General features: G+C 37.4%; 2 protein-coding genes across 2 annotated transcripts; one reads left to right on the forward strand and one right to left on the reverse strand.

Annotated features, from left to right (window-relative positions):
* Positions 1–9,122: 9,122 nt before the first annotated feature.
* LOC110863520 lies at positions 9,123–11,915 on the forward strand. The gene is made up of 3 exons (XM_022112857.2): positions 9,123–9,277; positions 9,361–9,600; positions 9,946–11,915. Exons 2-3 carry the CDS (start codon positions 9,391–9,393, stop codon positions 11,338–11,340), a joined length of 1,605 nt encoding a protein of 534 aa, XP_021968549.1. The 5' UTR covers positions 9,123–9,277; positions 9,361–9,390; the 3' UTR covers positions 11,341–11,915.
* A 75-nt stretch (positions 11,916–11,990) lies between these two features.
* Positions 11,991–18,432, reverse strand: LOC118437839. The gene is made up of 4 exons (XM_035857233.1): positions 18,096–18,432; positions 15,321–16,514; positions 13,387–14,959; positions 11,991–12,834 (listed from the first exon to the last, which is right to left on the reverse strand). Exons 1-4 carry the CDS (start codon positions 18,329–18,331, stop codon positions 12,025–12,027), a joined length of 3,813 nt encoding a protein of 1,270 aa, XP_035713126.1. The 5' UTR covers positions 18,332–18,432; the 3' UTR covers positions 11,991–12,024.
* Positions 18,433–21,832: the final 3,400 nt, after the last annotated feature.

The raw sequence follows: 21,832 nt of genomic DNA on the forward strand, positions 1-21,832 counted from the left end.
GAGTGTGCATTATTACATTTTAATCATCACTAATCTGCGATGCGACCTCCTCTACCTAGCCAAACATAGGGAAACCGTATTAATTATCTAGCGATCTACGCTCGATAAAATTTTGTCTAAATTTGAACCCTAATTACTATCGAGTTTGCCCGCACTGAAATGTACATATGCACATTCATAACATTTCTTGAACGATTTTTTAAACAAAATTGGCTCATTTTATGAAATGGTTGCCTAGTAAAATTATCCTTTCAACAAGGACCATAAGCATCTTGTCGGATCAGTAAACTTGGATGAAATCCCGTATGCGCGTCCCCTTGGTCGCACGTTAATTAACCTTGCTTTATTATCAATATATGCTACGTGACCTATTACTCGTTGCTAAAGTAGGCACCTTGTTTTTCTCTTAGTTCTTAAAGACCAGATGAAAGTCTGGAAAACATGGATGCATAAATTAACAGCGCGTGGATGACGAAAACAACTGATTGATTATCTGATATGGGACATTGGAGCATAATGTGTTTCACTTACATAAACATACCTGGGATAAATTTGTAGCCTATTTACCGAAAATGTGTACAGTGTACCTATTTTAAATATCTAGGTACACTCTGAATAACTTTGAGAAAAATCGTCACCCGCGGTGAAACCTCTATTTTTTACGGAAAATCAAAAAAATCATGCATCAATCACACGTGGCGTTATGTTGAAACACGTGTTTCCTTCGGTCTGACCAGCAATTGCATACGGCATAGACATGACTAGATTTGTGTTCGTTGACAATATCTACTAGCGCTAACCTATATACAATTGAAGTCGGTAAAAAAATTGTCACCCAGTGTAGTGACCACATTGCAGTGACTATCTAAGTGTACCATGTTGATAGAGATCTGTCATTGAATGATAGCAATAATTTGTACGAAACTTCAACTTCGGGCTTGACACTGATTAAAACCTACCAAAATTTTTGAATCTCCCACAAATTATTTGTATTACCAATCCTGGTAAACATTTACCGTACAGCCGCCTTGACGATTCCTTATCAGCTCATTATGAGGATGAGTGTATGTACTGTCGTAATTCTTAGAGTGTAGACCGATTACCCGTGCCTGATACGAATCAGACCATCTCCTCGATTCTAATGCATACTAAATCAGCTCTTCGACCAACTTAGAAACTTTCCAATGTCAAATTTTGTTTCATTCCATTAACAATTTCTGGCTGCCTACGTGCACCAACTGCATACATATTTTCGGCTCCCCAGAAACCTCACCCGTCGCCATGTATTCCACCCAATTTCTTCCCATGATAATTCAACATTTCAAATTCTCCCGCCTCATTCGAAGCAACCCGTTTGAATTTGATGCCAAATCTGGGAAACTTATCCTCTCAAAATCTCGCCGGCGAATACGCGTCACTCAAATGCAATCTATCCTCACACTGCTGTACTTTCTCGTATTGGTCCATCATATCTGCACTGGCGACATGTCAGTGGTGAAAAGATTGCAGGGATTTCCATTTTTGGACTGTTACGCGGTGCTCATCTGTGGCGGGTGGGATGTCGGTCTGGACATCGCCCGATGCAAATAATCAACTCGATTCTCAACTTTGAACGAAATCTGCTCAGGGGTAAGATCAGTGTTTGCGTGAAAAAACCGCTTGCAACAAACTATTGCTAGAAATTGTTTTTTTTTGGGGGGGAGGCAAATACAATTTCTTGCAGTGGTGAAATAAGTGCCATCTGGCGAACAATCTGTTAGAAATAACTGTTAGAAATCTGTATATATACTAACGAAGGTATTGATTTCTGCACTCAAAATAAGGTAGTAATAAATCATTACCATGCGGAACTTATTATTACCATTTCTACGACATATCGTAACCGACGTGGTAGAGCCACATAGTCATTCCGCATGGTAATGATTTATTAGTACCTTATTTTGAGTGTGGGTATTAAAGCCCCTACGGCTTGGTCTTCAAATTATACTCGGCTTTAAAAACTTGTTACCGAGATGGTAACAGTTTAATACCGAGCCATTACTACACTGTATTACTGACCAATGCCACTTTGGTAGAGTCATATGTGAGTATTATTTAATACAGAATTTCTGAGGATGTACAAATAGGTATATATTTAACAGAAGTACAACCTGTGAGCAACCTGTAAATAAGTATGTAAATACGTGGCGCTTATTCCTTGCATTTCTTGCACTTTACATTTCCTGCAATTTTTTTGCGACAGGTATAAGAAATAAAAAGTGGTGAGAATATTTTTGACACAAACGTACAGCTACAACAAATTTTGTTTAATTTTAGATGGAGAAAGCATCAAGATGTCATTCGAAGCTAAGGCGATGTACGTATTTCTCTATGTTTTAGAGTTCACCGTTGTCGCCGTTCCATTCTTAATTGAGTCCTTAATTGAGTTCACTAACTATATTTATGATGCATTAGATAAGCCCAATGGTAAGGTTATCGCTATTTACTTTGACGCACGGTCCGCATTTAATAGTTTAGATCGATCACTACTTATTAATAAGCTCATGGAGCAATACCAATTACACCCTCGATATGTAAAAACGATATATAATTATATGACTAATACTTTATTTAAATTTAAGGGTTCTGATGAGTACTTTGTGAACTCAACCGGTATTATACAGGGTGGCCCGGTTATGCCATTATTATATAGTGCTTATCAGGACGACATCGCCAAAATTATCTATTTATCGTTCATTTTATATGCAGATGATCTTTGTGTGTACTTAGCTGGAGATAATCTAGATGATATGATATGTAAGCTATTAGCTCAGATTGATAGTATCATAAAATGGTATGATGATAACAACATGAAAATTAATTTCGATAAGACAAAATACCAAATATTCCATAAGTGTAAAGACCCCCTCCCTCCAAAATATTGTAATCTCCCCTTAATCCTGAATGGGGGGCAGGAGATTGAACAAGTGACATGCTTCAAATATTTAGGAGTGCATATTGATTCAGTTCTTGGGTTTAATGTTCATTACCAATCTGTACTAAATCGGGTCTCAAGCAATCTTGGCTGTATTTTCAGTGTTAAGAGATATCTAACTGATAAATTACTTAGTATATTTATATCGTGTTATTCCATAATTGATTATGGTATCAATATATGGGGCGTGAAAACTAATCTGCAATTTGACGCTATCCAGAAAAAGGTATACTCTCTCTTAACAAGTTACTTTCTCCCTAGCTATACAAAAAAATTAAGGAGGTCGAATAAGCGTTGTAAATTCAAAAATGTTTATAGTGCCCTAAATTACAACGAGTTACTAACCAAATGTGACCTTTTGACGGTGCAGGAGAGGCGAGATATGTATCTATTTAAGTATGCTTTCTGCAACCTCAAGCATCTGCAAAGCTCAACTTCAGGTCAGCGTTCTTGGCCACTTCTTGTAGTGCCCAGGGTTCGCACGACATTGGCTCTTAATAATATTGCCTATAGAGCTACGAAATTATGGAATACGCTGCCACGATCATGGGATTTTAATGTATCTTACACCCAATTTGTTATTTTATGTCGCGACTTTATAATTAATCAAAGGACAAATGAATGATATATATATGATTTTCATGAATTATTTAGTTGCCCTACTTAATTAATTAGATTAGTTTTAGATGCTTATAAAAAATATATGCTACTTGTGTCATGGTGTGTAAACCAATTTGTAATGAATTGATCTCTGTTGACACGTGAATAAAGGATTAACAACAACAACAACAACAACAACCATTCGCGACCATCTTGCTGCTCATGGTAGAGCCTTGTACGCCCCCTTTTCTGCTCTCTTTCTCGCCCAGTTGCAAAACTATCTCGTGGTATCTACTCGGTCCGGAAATCTTTGTCGTCTTGTTCGAAGCATGGATGAGCCTGCAAATTTTCAGCTCTGGAACGGCTTGGATCTTCTACATCTTCTTCTCTGGAGTTGTCGCTATTCTCAACTACTTTCAGCTTCTTAAAAGGTTAGGAGGGTATCACGAATTTGTAATAATAATGTCCCTACAGCTTCCTCGGCCACTGCGCAATGCATAAACGCTTGTATGTCTTCGTCTTGACCGGAAATCAGTATACACAAAATATTGGTTTAACCCATAGATTTTTATGTAACAACATTCCTTTCGGTTTTCCCTTGGTAAGAAAATGAGGCAGATTATTTCTACACACAGGGGTCGCTTAAAAAAACCCTGTAGGCAAACTCAAAGAGTTGACCCGGGCTGTATCCTTATATATCTCTTCATCCAGACCAAAACTGCTTTTTATTTTGTAATAATTAATTTGTCATCCGTAGAGCGCTCAGCTACATACATACACGAACGTTTATCCATTTGGCACTTAGCAAATCATGTTAATTTCTGCACATTGGTTATAAACATGAATCTGTAAGCATAAAGATATAAAACACATGAGTCTGCGCATTAAAACTTACTTTGTTGTTCATACGAAATGCACTTCACGCATTGCAGGAGCAAAAATACAGCCGGATTAAAACTATTCGAAAATCTTGTAAACATTTAAATATTTGCAAAATTAACTTGTATTTACCTTGCAAATTCAGGCGGATTGAAAATTCCATCACCATTTTGGAAAATCGGGACTGCCTCCACCTCTACAGAAGTATTCAAATCTTTGAAAAATACATGAATGGATTTCTCATGGTGCGAGTAATTCCAATCATGCTGGTCTGCACGCTAATGCTGCAAATCCTCTCGCAGCACAGATGAGAAATGTAGCTTTGTTAGATATCTTTCTAAGATATCTTTCTAAGATATCTTTTGTCGTATGCTCTCGCAGTACATCTGCTTCGATCTCCATTCCAAGATCGCGATGCCAGGCTTTCTCGTATTCCCCCTTTTCCTCCTGGACGCCGCACTATGGGCCAGATTTAATAAATTTTGGCCAAAAATATATAGAAGCCGAATTTGAAGAAACAAAAGTTAGATTTTGGTGTGAAACGATAACCTAAGGCATATATTATATGTGCAAATTTTTAATAGTCACATGCCACACCCCCAGTGGGTGTGGTCCTCGGCGACTTTTCGATTTCAACGAACCAATGTCATGTGATATATCATTTTTCTCAGCTCGACTAGGGGATCTCGACAGAAGCATTACAATTTTGGCACCACACCCCAGTGGGTGTGGCTCTAAGGAAATTATCGATTTTAACGAAACCATGTCATGTTATATATAATTTTTCTCAGTTCCACAATGGGGTTTCGATCTAATACCTAAAATTGTTAAACCACACCCACAGTGGGTGTGGCTCTAAGAAAATTGTAGATTTCAACGAAACCATATCATGTGATATATCAGTTTGGTCAGCTCGACGAGAGGATCTCGACAGAATAATTAAAATTTTGCCACCACACCCCAGTGGGTGTGGCCCAAAGAAAATTGTCGATTTTAAGAAAACAATGCCATGTGTTATATAATTTTTCTCAGCTGGAAAGGGGGATTTCGACGGAATTCATAAAATCAGCTTGCAGCGAGTTTTCAATTTTAACTATCCCATGTCATGCCATGTAATACATCATTTATCTGAACTAAACGAGTGGATTTCGACAAAATAATTTGGATTGCATTAAATTAAGAAAAACCCATTTTCAAAAATTGTAATTTTTTACAATTTCTTGTTGCATTTTTCAAAATTCGGAAATTGCATACAAAGTTTTAAATTTTCAGAAACGTATTTTCATAATTTTATTTTCAGTAATTTTTGAGAAAAAATTGTTTTCTTTCGTTTTTAAGATAGCACTAAAATTATAAAACATTAAACTTTTTGACAAATTAAAATTTGAGCTGCAAATGAACTCAACATCACTACAAGTTGTGGCCCACAGCCGAAAACACGAGCCTTAATGGAAACGTAAAAATTCTGGTGGTGCTATTTCGGTGTGGGTGTAATTTAAAATCGGAGAAAACAAGTCGCCGAATGCCGCTGGGGGAGAGGTTTCAAAAATCGAATAATTTTGTCGGGATCCCCTCGCCGAGCTGAGAAACATGATATAACACATTGCATGGTTTTATTAAAATCGAAACTCTTCTGAGAGCCACAGCCACTATGGGTGCGGGTTCCCAATCTTAGATATTGTGTCGAATCCCCATCGTCGAGCTGCGCTAAACAACATATCACATGACATGGTTTCGTTAAAATCGATAAGACGCCATGGGCCACACCCACTGGGAGTGTGGCATGTAACCATTTGAACATTTCTGGTAGTGCCCAGGGTTGAGAGGTATTTTTTCGACATGAAGTTCGATTTGTAGTCTTTGAAATTTAGCGGTATTCATTAATTATATTTTATAATTTCTTTGACCTTGTGACCTTGATTTCGAGGGGGTGTGGACGAATTTAAAAAATCTGGAAATATATATTTCGCCCATTGACCTTAGATTTACAAAACAGTCAAAAATTTGAAAATCAGTCAACAATTTGAAAAGTAACCCTTGACAACTTGGTTCCATGCTATAGTGCTTCCCAGGTTGGGCATTTTCAAGAAAAAAATCTCAAAACTGTTTTGGGAAATCGGCCAGGAAATTTTCAAGACAAAACTTCAGGACCTGAAAAATCGTCATAGGACAGACAAAATACTATTGTATTACATACTGGGGGCCCTCATACACACGAAAAAATCGTCGCTTCGAGTTTCCCTTAGTTTTTCGCTTAAGTCCTGATAAGCTAGCTCTGGGGCAAGTGAACAGAAACTCAACTCAGAAGTGGGGTTATTGTCGGTTAGCTGCAGTCGGAACTAAATTTTACAATTTTCATAATTTTAGCCTTGCTATCGATAAGCGAAATTCGAAGCGACGATTTTTTCATTAATGAAAAGTTTGTCGTGTCAAAATTAAATACCCAAACTGATCAGAAATTAAATCAACACTACGTCTATACATTTTGTATATTTATAATCAGCATGAAATTACCCGCGTTTTTGTATGTATAGTCTATAAATCTCACTTCATCATTCACAACGTTGCTGGCTATATTAAAAATATTGGAAAAATTCACGATCGGGTTTAGCTGTTGCCAAATATTTCCCGAAAACGTGATTTTGCACCGCATGTTCTGTTCGAGTTTAAGTTGGACTAACTTATCTGGCACTAACCAAACCCTTATTTGTTTACCTCCATTTACCGAGTCATACATACCTATATGCCGCATGTCAGGATTCACTAAATAAATATTGGTCCAATTGACCACACCCTCGTGGGGTGTGGTTTCCATGTTTAGAAATGATACTTTTATTGTGATCGTCTTGGTCTACCGAGCAAAATGATATGTCGCATGCCAGGGTTTACCTATAATCGGGGACACTTATAGCCCCACCCCCTGAGGGGGTGGTTTTTGGGTCTGGATGGGCTGTCTATAACCTCTTATCTTCCCCATCAAATCGATATGTCGCATGATGATGTTTACTGTGTAAGGAATGCAATTAAATGACATCAATTTAAGTCGTTACTTCTTTCGTTATGTATGTGATTTGGAGGGGTGTGGTTGGACCTGTATTCGAAAGTGGCAGTTTCCGGCACCAGCATTTATTCTCCACACCAGAAGGTCTCGAATGGTATCGAAAGCAAGTTTGTAAAGCACGGAAATGGACGGAAATGCTAAAGGGCGTTTTTCCCTATCTCCGCAATGTGTTTGGTAAAGTTTACCCCCCTGGTACTCCGGAGTGGGTGTAACTTTTGACTTAATATTATACATTTAGGTCAACATGGTAGTGTAGTCCATAATCGTATACAAGAGTAGCCAATTCAAAGTACTGCCTTAACGGCCACATTTTTGGTCCCCTGGCCCATAGTGCGCCGTGCTTGTGAACATGTTGGGGTACACGCTGGCCGCCTGGGTGAACAGTACGTCGACCAACGTGTTGCAAACGCATGCTCGAAGAACGATCCAATTTGGGGGGAAGAAATCCATGTTGGCGAGAGAGATCAGGGCGTGTGGCGTGCTCAAGATAAAGTTCGGCTCGAATTTTATCGACAATGGAACCCCGCTCGTCATGCAGAACTTTTGCATGAACCAAACCCTCAATCTGCTCTTGATCAGTGCGGGGAGAATGGGGGGAGGTCGGAAGGCTTAAGTAGCCCTGGTAGTTTGGACTTGGTCATAGTAATACTTATTGAACAAATAAAGTATTTAGCATTTTTAACACAATTTTTCATATTCTTAATTTCATATACTTTTTGCTTGACCCCCTTCCTTCCACATTACCTACGATTCATTCACATTATGAAGTAAAATCAAATCAAAAGAATTGTGTCAAAATTGTATTTTGTTTGTGAACGTCAATTTGACGTTATTTTAGTTCATAATGTGATTGAGTCGTAGAGAATATGATTTTTGTAACATGTCTCAAATTCTTATCTCTTCTGCAAGTCCCCGCATAAGTGAAATGAGATAGACCACAATGGGCATAGTGATCTTTATGCAAATAAGGTGACACACACACACAAAATTCTGCTGTATGTAAATATTCGTTAAGACCACACATTTGCTGAGGAACATTGATAATGTATTTCAAGAATTTGGAAATCCAATAAACTCACGTGTTAAATATGTAGTTAAAGAATGGTTAGAAAATGCTGGAAGGTGCATATTTATCTAAATATGTACATGTTTGCATAATTGCACCCATATTAATAAATGTCCAGTATTAACAGAAGTAGTTAGGTTTTCAGCCTCTCCGTGTAACAAGTTGTAGATAATTATTTAGATGAGCAGGTTCGTTCAACATGTTCCGTTTAAGTTTCCTTTTCCTTGACCCTTATTGCCGTTGTATGATGCTTGTGGTACTTATTTTATGGACACGTGCATATGTATGTACATACGTATTTAGTAATCCAAGTTCGGTTACATGCACAATACATACGTGTCATTTGTTAATTTTGTTGCTTAAGGGATAACCCAAGCATCAAACTTTTAATTTTTTTCCAAGAAAACGACGCCCACTGATTTATTGGGGCTACCTTCCATTATGGATCACTTGTCCATGTATTTATAGATACGAAAAAGGGTCCAATTCCAGGAATCTCCAATTATCAAATGCAGTCGTGAAGTTCACGGCGTGAACAGAATGGTACCTGTTCCACAACCATAAATCACTTCGCTCATGACAACGAACCAGCAAAGTTGTTCAATCCCAAAGGTTGTGAATAATTGTCATAAAAATTTTATATTTGTGTAAAAAGTTCTTAATAAAATTTGTCGACTTTTAGTAATTTGATACGAAGGTAACTTAATATTTAAGTTTCTGTCTGTCCTTAAGTAAATAATATCTAAAACCGGCGTAAATGTGTTTTTGGTATTTGTTTAGATCACTTCAGGACCACTTGAAATTTTGATCATGGATAATTTGGAGAATAATAGAGGTGACGACGCCAGAGGTGACGAAGCTAGAGTTGACGAGTCCAGAGGTGACGACGCTAGAGTTGACGACGCCAGAGGTGACGACGCTAGAGGTGACGATGCCAGAGGTGACGACGCTAGAGGTGTCGATGCCAGAGGTGACCACCATGCCAACGCTAATGGACATCTTGTCGTCAACCTACCCGAGGTATGTATGCAAATGCTGTGCTCATGCAAATATTCCCCATCTCCAAAAACTATTGATAACTTTGATAAGAAGCACATGACAACAATGTACTACTGCATTACTGACTGCGTGCAAATGTTTGAGACCAGACTACCGAGCAATTACTAAAAAAGTTCTCAGTATTTGAAATTCAAATTTACACACATTATGCAAATATCTAAAATACTTTGGAAGTGCAGCCTATTTTTCTGCAGAAATATATAAGCTAAAAAATCTTTCCAAAATTATTAACTGATTGGCTATCCAAATTTTAAGCAGTTATCATTTTCCCACGATTAATATAACTATTTATTAAATTTCTTCCAGCTTTTGGCCAAAGTTATGGCCTTCCTCCCGAAATCTGACCTCCTCACGTGCACCCGAACCAACTCCATGTGGGAAAAGGAAGCCCGTCTTCGTCTCCTGGCTCACACCAGACTCAGGCTAACTGCCCGCAATATCCAACACCATCAGGACATCGTTGCAGTTCGAGGAAATTGTCCAAAACAACTTGACCTCATTCGATTCCGAAATCTCTCCCGCGAAGCCGCCTTTGCCGATTTGATCGCCAAAACCGGCCACAACATCAGCCACGTGAACGTCGCCCTGCCCCTGCCAAACCCCACGAGTCGTCAATATTTGGAACACTTGGCGAATTCCTTCCCAATGCTGACCACTTTGAAACTTACTCTTTGCCCAAGAAAGTTTGCAATTTACCCTTATTTAACAAAATCTCCGTCAAACCTTCCCAATTTTGCGAAACTTCGAAAACTCGTAATCTTATCGTCCTCCAAGAGAAAAGGTAGGGCCAAGGTTGACTTCCAATTTGTCCAACGGATACCCGACTTAGTCTCCCTGTTCCCGAATTTGAAATCCGTTTCCTGCTTCTTTGGTGGCCAATCCATCCCGGAAACTTTGGTCAATTCCTTCTTCCTGAAGTTGATGTCGCTTCGAATAATAAATATCGCTATCAGAACGCCAAACACGCCAAATGTTGAACGTCTTACCCGTCTAGAAGTAGGTGATTATTTGCGTAACAGACACCTTTTGTCGCAAGTGCTAAATATTGTTGCTAAAAATTTGCAATATTTAAAAATCTCTGAAGTGAACAATTCGAACGTTTATCCTGTAACGGATATCCGCTTTGAAAAGGAAATAGTGCTTCCCGTCATGCCAAACTTGAAAGTTTTTGAATTTTTACAAAATTCCGCAGTCCGTCGGAAGAAGTGGAAAAGTAACGTGTACACGCCGCACATAGGGTTGAAGTTTGTAGGCAGCAGTGACGCGGACAATGATCCGCGAATCGTTTATGGGGAGCAGTTTCCCGTCCTGAGGAAAATTAAGATTTCGACGCGAGACCCGAATGAAGAGACGCATTGCTACACGGCCAGCCTTACTCCGAGGAACGTGTTAAGGGAGCAGGAATTTTTTGAGACGTCGGTGTCATTTTTGTTTAATTCGTTCATTCATCGGAGCAATTCGAGGTGTTTGACGTTGAAAGAGTTGGATGTCGCGTTCCCGCCGGAGGACCATTTTTCGCTGTTGGAGATGAAGAAGTGCAAGTGTGGGGATCAGCCGCATTCCTGCTACTCCTACGAGTGGAGGCCTGCCTCCTACTTTTGGGAATGGGTGATCGCCATGTTTCCCAATGTGGAGAGATATGCGGCCATGGGGGATGTTGGGGAAGAGATGGTTGAGGATGATGACCCTTGGCCGGTGTAATTATAGATTTTGATGAGCTTTTGGATACGAATCCCATGTTGGCAGTAAAAAACAATTTTAATTGGATTTTCATAATTTTAATTATACCTATGTAGAAATTTATTTTATCGTATACGACATTGAGCTGAGTTTTTTTTAATTTGTTCAACATTTTCTAAATTATTATAACCACGGGTATGTATGTATATCTTCGTAAAAGTAAAAATTTTAATAAGGTTGAATTTGATATTGAATTTAATATTAAAAAATGCTCAAAAATTGTTCGACGATAATTTTTGGGACACTTTCTGTATATTCGTGCCAAATTATATAAAAATTCATTTACAACTTTGAATTACAAGTACATGTGTGTAAATAAAATGCTGGTTAATATTCGTCTCATTTTTCGAGATCAATTTATGTTTTATCTATTTACAATGAAATGTTTTCTTAAAGTTAAGTATTTGTAATCCTATATTCAAGTGCTACTTAATAGATATCAATTACATATGTATCTGCTTACAAGTTATTTTACAAACCTTGACACCACACGATAAAATATGTAAGAATAAAGTGGCAACCAGTATTTATAAGAAGATGTGAGGCATCTACATACATACATATTACCTTATCTAGGATTAAATGATATAAAACTTATTCTTAAATGTATACATACATATATTTGGTAATTTCTAATTAATAAAATTATTTTACCCCTTGTAAATAGCCTGTCATTTCCTGAAGTATTTTTTGCACCCTGTCAGGAAAGAAATTGTGAATGTGCACCCAGTCCAGATCAAACATTTGGAAATCTTGCACCGACATCCTGTCCTTGGCGTCCTTTTGTAGAAATGATGTTAAACCCAATATAAATTCTTGCACCGCAATCTCATCCGCGTTAAAGTTTTGAGTAGAATTTGAAGCCAATTTGCAAGTTAAATTACGCAATTCTGCACCCACGCAGGGCACCAAAACTTCAAAAATAATTAAACCTATCGAGTAAATCTCGGAGCTAAAGGTAGTTTCACGTTCGGGAGCGTGATAACGCAAGTTTCCTCTGCGTGATGCGCTAAATTCGTTGATATTTCCATCCAGTGTGGAAGACAAGCCAAAATCCGCAATTTGCACAGGAAGTATAAATTTTTCCTGAAAATCTTCTTCAAATTGGTTTATTGGGGTTCCAAAAGCAGTAAATAAAATGTTGTCAGGCTTCAAGTCACAGTGTAGGATTTTTTTGGATTGGAGATATTTCATTCCTCTGACGAGATCCCGGCAAATTGCTAACTGATGCCGACCCATTTTGGTTTCCGGATTTTTTCGGAGATTAAATGTCTCGGTGAGAAATTGGCGCAAGGTGGGACCAGCTAAATTCATTTTGATCAGACAGCAAGGAACCGGCGCTAGCCGGCAGCGGAGAATTAGTTTTTCGGTTTGCATCGTTACAGAATCTACTGATGAAGATATGTCGCTTTCGGTCATGTCGTCGGGGATGTGGTGGTCATAATTTAGGAGGACCTAGGAATTAAATTGGGTGTTAAGTTAGAATTGTGCAGACATACATATATTTATATTTATTATAATTGGCGTGGCGTTTGATGTGGCAGTTTATACATACATAAATGATTTGGAATATAAGTAACAGTAATAATTTGGTGGGTTTCAAATTCTACTCTTATTATTAATCTGAACATTGGCCGGGGAAGCTGTGGGGACATCTGGCGACATTAACATCTTAAGATAGGGGAAGGATGGGTTTATATAATAGGAGCAGGTGATGGGGGCGTCGAATAATTGTGGGGACATTGTCCTTCTGTCCTCACACTTCCGCGGCCACTGAGTCTGAGTACGAGTATGATAATTTATTGATAATACCGTTTGCCACTAAAGCATCAAAAATGTGTTCAAAATCAGCTGCATATTAATATTGAAGAGGGTTTAAAATTGCGGGCATGGTCGGATGGATGATAATTGCGCGGTAATTCAGGCAAAATACAGATACATTTTTTTTGCATAAAAAATTCGGCAAATTCTTGGTAAATTCCTAAATTATTGCAATTATTTTACTACCTTAAAATCCGCCTCTGTTAACAAAACTTCTTGTGCATGTTTCGTCATGTGAAGCACATTTGGATGGATGAGATCTCTCATATTTTCCACTTCCCGCATCACATTTTGATCCTCGCCTTCATCATTCGAGGGAACAATTAATTTTGCTGCGCATCTGTATTCCTTCACGATTTCGTCCCTGGTCTGAAACACAAGTCCGAATGCTCCATATCCCAGCAGCTCAATGTCGGAAAGGATCGTCTCCAGCCAAACCGATTTAATCGTTGGTGTCAATTTTTCTCGGAATTCTGCATCGTCGAATGCACCATACACGAAGAAAATCTGGTCGAGCCACATCCCACCCTTTTTTAGAGATTTGATTTTTATCATTTCCAACACATTGGAAATTTCCTCGAATTTTTCGCGATTGTTTTCAAGCTCTTCAAAATGTCCGTAATCATCGCTCCTCTCATTTATTAGCATGTGATCTAGCGTTTCTTGCCAACTAGCGTGCGTTGTGTTTGAACGAGTCGTTAACGCTATGATGTCATCGTACATAAGGGCAACCACATTTGCGACGATGTCCTGATTTTCACCGTCGTTTATGAGCTTCATGACATCCTGCTCGTCACGTGGGACGAAAGGGGGACGTTTAGGAGGCATTTTCAAACCAATACTGGTTATCTCAAGATTATCAAAGTGTTCTAAGCTCAAGGATTCTGTGCTACTTGGAAACATCATCTTGCGTAGAGTGCAGGATAAATCGTGATGATTGGGATACATGATTTCGATTTGGTCAAGTAATTCTTCACTTCCGGATTGAAAATTTTGCGGAAATAATAATTGCAGAATTAGTAACCCAAATTTGTAAGTAATTGTCGGGATTTCGGTAAGAGTTAAGTTTGACATTTCCCGCTCAGAGGCAAGGGTAATTAACGATTGGTCATCGATAAATACTGGCAATTTGAATTTGCCTCTATTTGAGGATTTCCAATCCACGAAAAATACGTTTTCTGGAGATAGCATGGGCAAATGGATGTTTAAGTTTTGATATACAGCGATACTGTCAAATAAACTTTTGATAATGTCAAATGTAAAAGAATTTGCAACCTGGGAGTTATAATTAGTGAGATAATCTTGTAGATTAGTTCTTCCCGAGCGGTACTGAATTAGCCAAAATTCAACATAATATCCTGACTGGATTAGGTCGATAACGTCACGGGGAAGATAACTAGATGATGAAATGTAGCTATATAATTCTTCGGAATAAACTGTACGTTGATCGATCCTGTCGTAAAAGTGGTGATAGTGGTCCACAGACAGGTTGAGCTTGATTGTGGTAAACATTTTTGACACGACTTTTGTGTTTCCTCCAGGTTTTGGCAAGAGCAGCATGACTCTTGAGCGAAATTCTGGCATGGTTGAGACATCCTCTTCTTTTTGAAATAGGTAGCCATGTTCCCCCACCCCGTGATAGGAGAAGTGTTGGATTTCCTTGAGCCAGTGGGTAGAAATAGAGTTGCTCAATTTGGTCAAGAGTTGTGGAGAAAAGTGGATCTCAAGGTCCAATATCAGGTCAGCAGTTAACCAGGGTCTGAAAATGTTATGATAAAATTAGTAGGAACCGTGCAGAGGTGTCAAACGAGTTAGGGATTTAGCTTATACCAAAATATACACGGGGTATGATTTTTGAAATTTCGCTTTAAATTCTTCATCAAACTGGGAAGATTCTATAGTCTACGTTAACATTGAATATTGTCAAAATTTGACGAACCAATAATTTGACAAGGATTATTTTGCTCGGAAAGTCATACGTTGTGTATATTTTGCGATAATGTGACTTCGTTTGACACCTGGGTATGTTACTTAATTTTAAACATTAGTTACTTCACAGCTGCATACATACAAAGCTTTAAGCAATTATATGTATGTTTAAGTTATAGCATTTAAGTAACCTTTTATTCTTTACGTAAGAAAGTATATTCTCCAAATTAAGAGAATTTTTTGGCTCCACATTAGGAAGTATGTCCTCTTGGTTGAATAAGTTATCTACAAGTTGACCGAGACTGCTCATAGTCAAGGGAAGGTTTATCAATTCGAGAAACAAGTCTTGCATGATCCCTCTTCCAACGGGGTAAACGAACAATTTCAAGCGTTCCTTTGTGTCAAAAGGGGTATTTTGGCACTCCTCATTTTCAAAGTCCTCCTTAAATGCGTTCCAATCAATAAAAAGATTCGTAATTTGGTGGGAACTGTATGTAGAGTGGATCAATCTATGGATCAAATTCATGAGGGACTTTGAAGCAGCGATTATCGGGGCATATTTTGCAATAATTTCCACCTTAAGGTCTCTCTCATTCTTGATCGTTGTAAATTCATGAGCCAAATTATGAAAATCCTCTTCCGCCGTGGCAGATAAACAGTAGAGCATGATCAATCCGATACAAAACGTTGTTTTGTTCGGGGTGTTACCCGAAGTAAATACTTGGTCAAATTGGGAGCATGATTTAGTCTCCCACTCGAATGAAATTATGGAAGGATCGAATTGCACGATAGGAAAGAAAGTGAGCACATCACGAATCAAAGTCTGTCTCGGAAGTAGGACACAGTTTGTTAATTCTGCGCTTAAAAAAGCTTTGAGAACTTCAAAAAGGCCGCGGCACACTTGTATTTGATAATGAATTTGTTCCGTCGTTCTTTCAAAATTTCTGCGTTGTGGGTATGTCACGTTCATCCAAGAATTTAGGGGTAAGTCGGGAATTCGAGAAGTTGTTAAGGTAATTTTACCCTGAGATTGGTCATCGGTTCCGATAAAATTTGGAACTTTAGTTCGTTGCTTCCATGTAACGTAGAGGAAACAAATTCCTTCATACTTTTTTAGCAGGGCGTGTTCCAATTCGAAATTGCTCTGTGAAGTTGGAGAAAAATATTGTATCCAGAATTCTGACCCTTCAGGAGTTTTACATCTAAACCGGAACTGCTCTGGACCTGTACCACTTGTAAAATTGATCTGAATTCTTGTACCACGAAGAAAAGTTAGGGAAGAGAGGAAATAGTTTTCCATGGTGGAAATTATATCCAGCATGTTGCTTCCCATGGGCAGGTCGGGCCTTACAATCAATTCCAGTACTTTCAGAAGGTGTTGGGACCTGTTTAGCAAATAATTAAAAATGGTTAGTAAATACATACATACATATGTTCGACTATGAAGGGTATAACGATAATGATTAAAACTCCGTATATACATTTATCAGTATTTGATTTCTTGCACCTTATCGGCATTTCTTAAACTGCAAGGCGTCAGAAATGAATAAAAGCCGGTGCCATCTAGCGGCTCGAATGTTGTACTACATTTAGTTTTAAGGATTATCCGCTAGATTTATCTTATTTCCTTCGTTTCTTCTTCTTGTACTATACTCATGCAAAGAAATTATGCCTGCAAAACATTTTGCCGTAATTTCATGCAGGCGTTTTTTACAGCAAACACTAGCTTTTAGTAAATTATAAATTTCAATTTATACTGAATTTTTATTGGTCAAGAACAGGGTTCGGAAAAACCCAGGGTTTTATTCAAAAAGTAACGACCCAGGGGTTTTAATGGGTTTTAATGGGTTTTATGGGTTTTATTGGGTTTTATTAGGTTTTACATAAGTAATACATTGAACAACAATTTTCACAACTATTGCAATCCAATTTCAGTTAATATGCAAATTCTCCTTGTCCATGTTAGAATTTGTATCCGTTTCGAAAGGGTCCTATTTAACTGATCATAGTTTAATACTTTATGAGACCATAATTACATATATTACCTTTTTCTCGAATACTTCCTCTCATCATAATGAAATCAAAGTTGTTTAAAGGTTTTTAAAATTTAATGTTTCAATGCGATCTTAACGTGTATTGTCAATTCTGGAAAAAATCGAGTACTTATGAACAACGAAAGCACAACGCACGTATGTATTACGATCGAGAATATAATAAATGCTTTTTACAGATATACTATTTTGCTCATAATAAAGTACTTCGTTGTCCATAAGAACTCGATTTTTCAAGAGGTGATATTATATCACCGTGATAATTAAGATCGGTTTGAAACATTTTAAAAAACTAAATTAAAAAACACTATAGTATTTTGTTTAATTTATTCGCTGAGATGAGAGGAAGTATTCGGGAAAAAAAGTATTAATTATGATCGCAAAATGTATTAAATTATGTATGATCAGTTAAACATACCTCGTTCCCAAAGTATTTTTGTGTATTTTTTGTCACTTGAAACCTGTAATGGTAAGGGATGTCCCTGATTTATTCCTGGTTTTCAAAACTTACAGTATTAATCAAATAAACTACTTAGCTGCCATCAAACAACTTCGACTAATGTATGACAGCTGTTTTCAGCTTTTAGAATATAGTTTTAAGCTAAAACGCAGTTAAAACCCATTAAAACCCTAATAAAACCCATTAAAACCCAAATAAAACCCATTTAACATGGTAAAACCCGTTGGGTTTTATTCATTAACAACCCATTAAAACCTATTAAAACCCAAAAAACCCAACCCAATAAAACCCTGGGTCGGAATACCCTGGTCAAGAAGATCAACACTCTGAGAGTAAAATAACCAACTACGTACTAAACACAGCAGATCAAACACGTTAACACTAAAATGCAATGTTGGGAAGCCTGGTGCATAATTAGAATTGAAATTAGAAAGTATATTAAAACTGCAACTTACTCATGCTCAACAACGTATTTAATAAATGATGCTTCGTCCAGATTACTCGGTATATTTTGCAACCCAATTTGTTCACTTAAATATTGTGGACTCCCAATTTGTTCAGAATTATTTTGATATATTTTTATCACGTATGGAACAAGTTTCAGTGTCAAGTCCGGTTCAAGGTTCAAGTTAAATATTTCGTGATACAGTGTTTCTAAGTCGCGTAGAGTTTTTTCACTTTGGTTTGACATTTTGTTTTTATTTTAAAATAATACACTAAAAAATTGAGATCAAAGAATATTCAGTCAATTTGCTTATTTGACACGAGGAGAACATCTGTTGTTTGGCCAAGAGTCACTTGTTAACTATTTGGTCGATTATGTAAATCTGTAAATCATAATGTATAACATTTAGCTAAAACGTCTTTCGCATAAATTTGCGCATACATATACACGTATTTATCGACATGCACACATAATTGCAATAGTTAACCATGTAAAGGATTTCAGCTTTATGGGTACGAAGATACTCCATTCAGTGAACTAAATATGTACCATCACGTTTTCATTACACATTTTTGCTTGTTATTTTGAAGTTTTGTTTGCTGCTTTATGCATGATTAGTATTCACGTAATTCCATTTAATTTTAAATTACATGATACATAGTGGGAGCGAAGCTTTGAAGAAAGCATGGGCTAGTCAAGCAAGATATCTACATAATATGTACTCGTATTTCAAATGAAATAATTTATTTCTACATGATACATGGATACATATATTAATACAAAGTCGACAAGTAAGGCTAAATAATAAGTATGTGCATATGTATGACTTATAAAAAATTTTCCGGAATTCATTTGTGCTAACACGACGAGAAATTGATAAAAACTTATTATCAAACCTGTTGACCATACTTTTCTATGTACTGATAACTACACTTCCTTATGACACGAGAAAAATGGAATAGATAACTAGTCATTTAAAACTTAGCTCTTGTCATAATTAGCAAGGATGCAACCTGCCGAATGCAAAATTCTTGTACGACAAGTGGGGTAAGGCGTTCGACAAAATTGTTGCCAAATTCCACCCTTAACGGTGCCAATCGAACAATCCTCATCTCCAGCGACGATCGCGCTGTACAGCTTCGCACCCAATTTATGCTATCTTTATTCAATTTACCCGCAATGGTAAAAACCAGAAGACATGCCATTAACACGACAAAATATCCCGATCCAAACAGTGGCGCAATTAGCATGTAGGCAAGGTAGGCAAAAACTAGGGGCCCCGCGATATCAGGGGCCCCCACGTCTGCTAACCATACATAATTTACAAATTAAAAAAAGTTTATTAGTTAAAGAAACTCCTGATCGACGAATTTAATTGGTCTTAAACTTTTCATTGTAAGTTTTATGGTATTTTTTCAAAATTAATATGTGTATGCTTGAAGTTTAAAATCAAATGTTTATCAAATACCTGTATACACACACAAGTATGCAGATTTTTGAAAAATTTTATGTAAAAAAAATTTGAAACATAATTTTAAAACGTTTAACGAGCTTCTGCAGCCACAATCTGCATATTTCGTTTCGAATTTTGGAATGTAAAAAAAATATCTTAAATGCTAAAATGCAAAAAGACACATACACACACAAAACTTTTTTGGTCATTTGCCTAGGGGCCATAGTTGCGCCACTGGATCCAAATGCGACCACCCGGAGAAAATCCACTTTGGAGTGGTACATCAAAACAACTGCGACTCCCATTACAACTTGTGTCACAGAAGATACATAGCCAAACACGAGGAAAATCCTGCCCCTAATGGCGAAATTTATGATTCTGTTTTCAATTTGCAGTTCACGATAAGCCAAAATATTAGAAATATTTGTTCTCGTATTTTTCATCAGATCTTTGTATCTCACGAATTGATATGAAATACAGTAGCAGACTATGATTACGCCGTAGTAAGTGCCACCGATAAGGGATAAAATAGAAATGATGCATTCCATGACAAAGAAAACTAGACGAGTATGCAATTTAATCAGTGATAATCCATCCTGACAAAAGTGGGAGGAGATTAGGGGTGCTTTGCAGGGAAGGAATATATTCAAAGCTGCGATTAGGATGGATGAGAAGAAGGTGAATATTTCCGTCATGATGACAATATATTGGACAAAGGTTACACTGAGGTCCATCTTTTCTCCTGGTCGTTTCCGCATGCCTGTTAATAAATTATTTTGTTTCATTAATTCCCGTGATATCTGGGATAGAGGTGAGAAAAATGATCAACAGAGGAGCTTTTCCAGACCGAGTTAGCTTTTGAAAACCGCTGCTCGACTCACCTCAAATTCAAAATTGTAACTTTTACCTGGGGAACTTATCACATGATTGAGTAGTTGACCTGGGAGGTGATCCACAGTAAACTCCCATCTCAAAGTTATGCAAACAAAACAGATTTCCACTAACATAACGGCTTCGAAAGTATCTGCAATTGTGGTAGAATACTTCACGGTGGACACGATCTGGGCCAGGAAGTAGAAAAACTGGCAGATTAAAGTGAACCTAACGAAATTTTGGGCTTGGGTTGTTTTTAAGATGACGCGATTCATTGTTCGATCCCAAGTTGTGTATAAACACCTGAAAATTTCGCCGTATTTCAAGTAACGGACCAGGATCCGGGCCAGACCGAAATTTCTTGAAGACATTGTGTGTAATTTATGTGGAATTTGATGATTTTAAAATATAGATCATTAATGCTGGATATTTTACGTTTTTGCGTATTTATCAATGAGGTCAAAATGTTAGATAGGAGTAACTGGCAGAGAACCAAATTTGAATATTGATAAAATCGAAGAAATTATGTGTAATGAACAGGCGGAAATCCTGGAAAGTTGTTTATTTGGTATGTAGTTACAAGGCGAAATATTGTCATGTCGATTATCTGTATTATCACAGTATGAATGTTTGCATACACTCTAATTAATATCGGCAACAAGTTCGTAATATATAAGAATACATAAATACGCCGAAACTAAATAGGCACCATATTCGTTGAGAAATTTGATTCCTATGATCTCGATATGGAATTATTTAAAGTGTTGATTAACAAGGGAACAATATGATATTGTTTTAGCCCGTCGAAAATCTATTAAAATTGTCACGTCTGACGTGTTTTCAATGTTTTTGTGTGCATGCAATTTAACATTTGGTGACCTTTCGTAACCTTCGACGTTATAATGGAGGTATGTATGTATTATGTGAGGAGGTTTCTTCTTGCCCATAGGGGCAGAAAACCAGCCGTGCAGGTCACCAATTGGACATATTGCAGACTTCAATGCACTCGCATGCGATTATTAGGTCAAAATGGAGATCACCAGGGAAAGGGTTAAGTTTATGTTCAAATTGATATGCTTATGCAACTTAACCTTTTTTGACCGTGTTGGCGTGTTTTGCCTTTTTGACCTTTGTAGGTGTGGCCACTAGTGTCCATCTTTGAACTGCCGCCTGACGTTAAAAGTTTACGTTCAAAATTCAAGTTTGTGTCTTTTCATTCACGCATTATCGGAGAGACGGACATAGCGATCTTACCCCTTAATTAAGTTTTTGCCCTTTAATACTGTGTGTAAATATATTCAACATTACAGTCGAATGTAACAACATTATACGATTCTCCAAGAAGAATCTGGCCGATGGAAACTATGATAGGTACATAGATATGTACATACATACCTATGATTATTTATCATCTCTGAGAA

Source organism: Folsomia candida, unplaced genomic scaffold (genome assembly GCF_002217175.1).
Source record: "Folsomia candida strain VU population unplaced genomic scaffold, ASM221717v1 Fcan01_Sc001, whole genome shotgun sequence".
NCBI classification, from domain to species: domain Eukaryota; kingdom Metazoa; phylum Arthropoda; class Collembola; order Entomobryomorpha; family Isotomidae; genus Folsomia; species Folsomia candida.

Coding starts and splice junctions, on each gene's coding strand:
- LOC110863520 (XM_022112857.2), top strand. CDS start 9,391: ATGGATAATTTGGAGAATAATAGAGGTGACGACGCCAGAGGTGACGAA. Junction 9,601..9,945: donor TTGTCGTCAACCTACCCGAG/GTATGTATGCAA, acceptor AATTTCTTCCAG/CTTTTGGCCAAAGTTATGGC.
- LOC118437839 (XM_035857233.1), bottom strand. CDS start 18,331: ATGTCAAACCAAAGTGAAAAAACTCTACGCGACTTAGAAACACTGTAT. Junction 16,515..18,095: donor AAATACGTTGTTGAGCATGA/GTAAGTTGCAGT, acceptor TTTGCTAAACAG/GTCCCAACACCTTCTGAAAG. Junction 12,835..13,386: donor TAACAGAGGCGGATTTTAAG/GTAGTAAAATAA, acceptor TTTAATTCCTAG/GTCCTCCTAAATTATGACCA.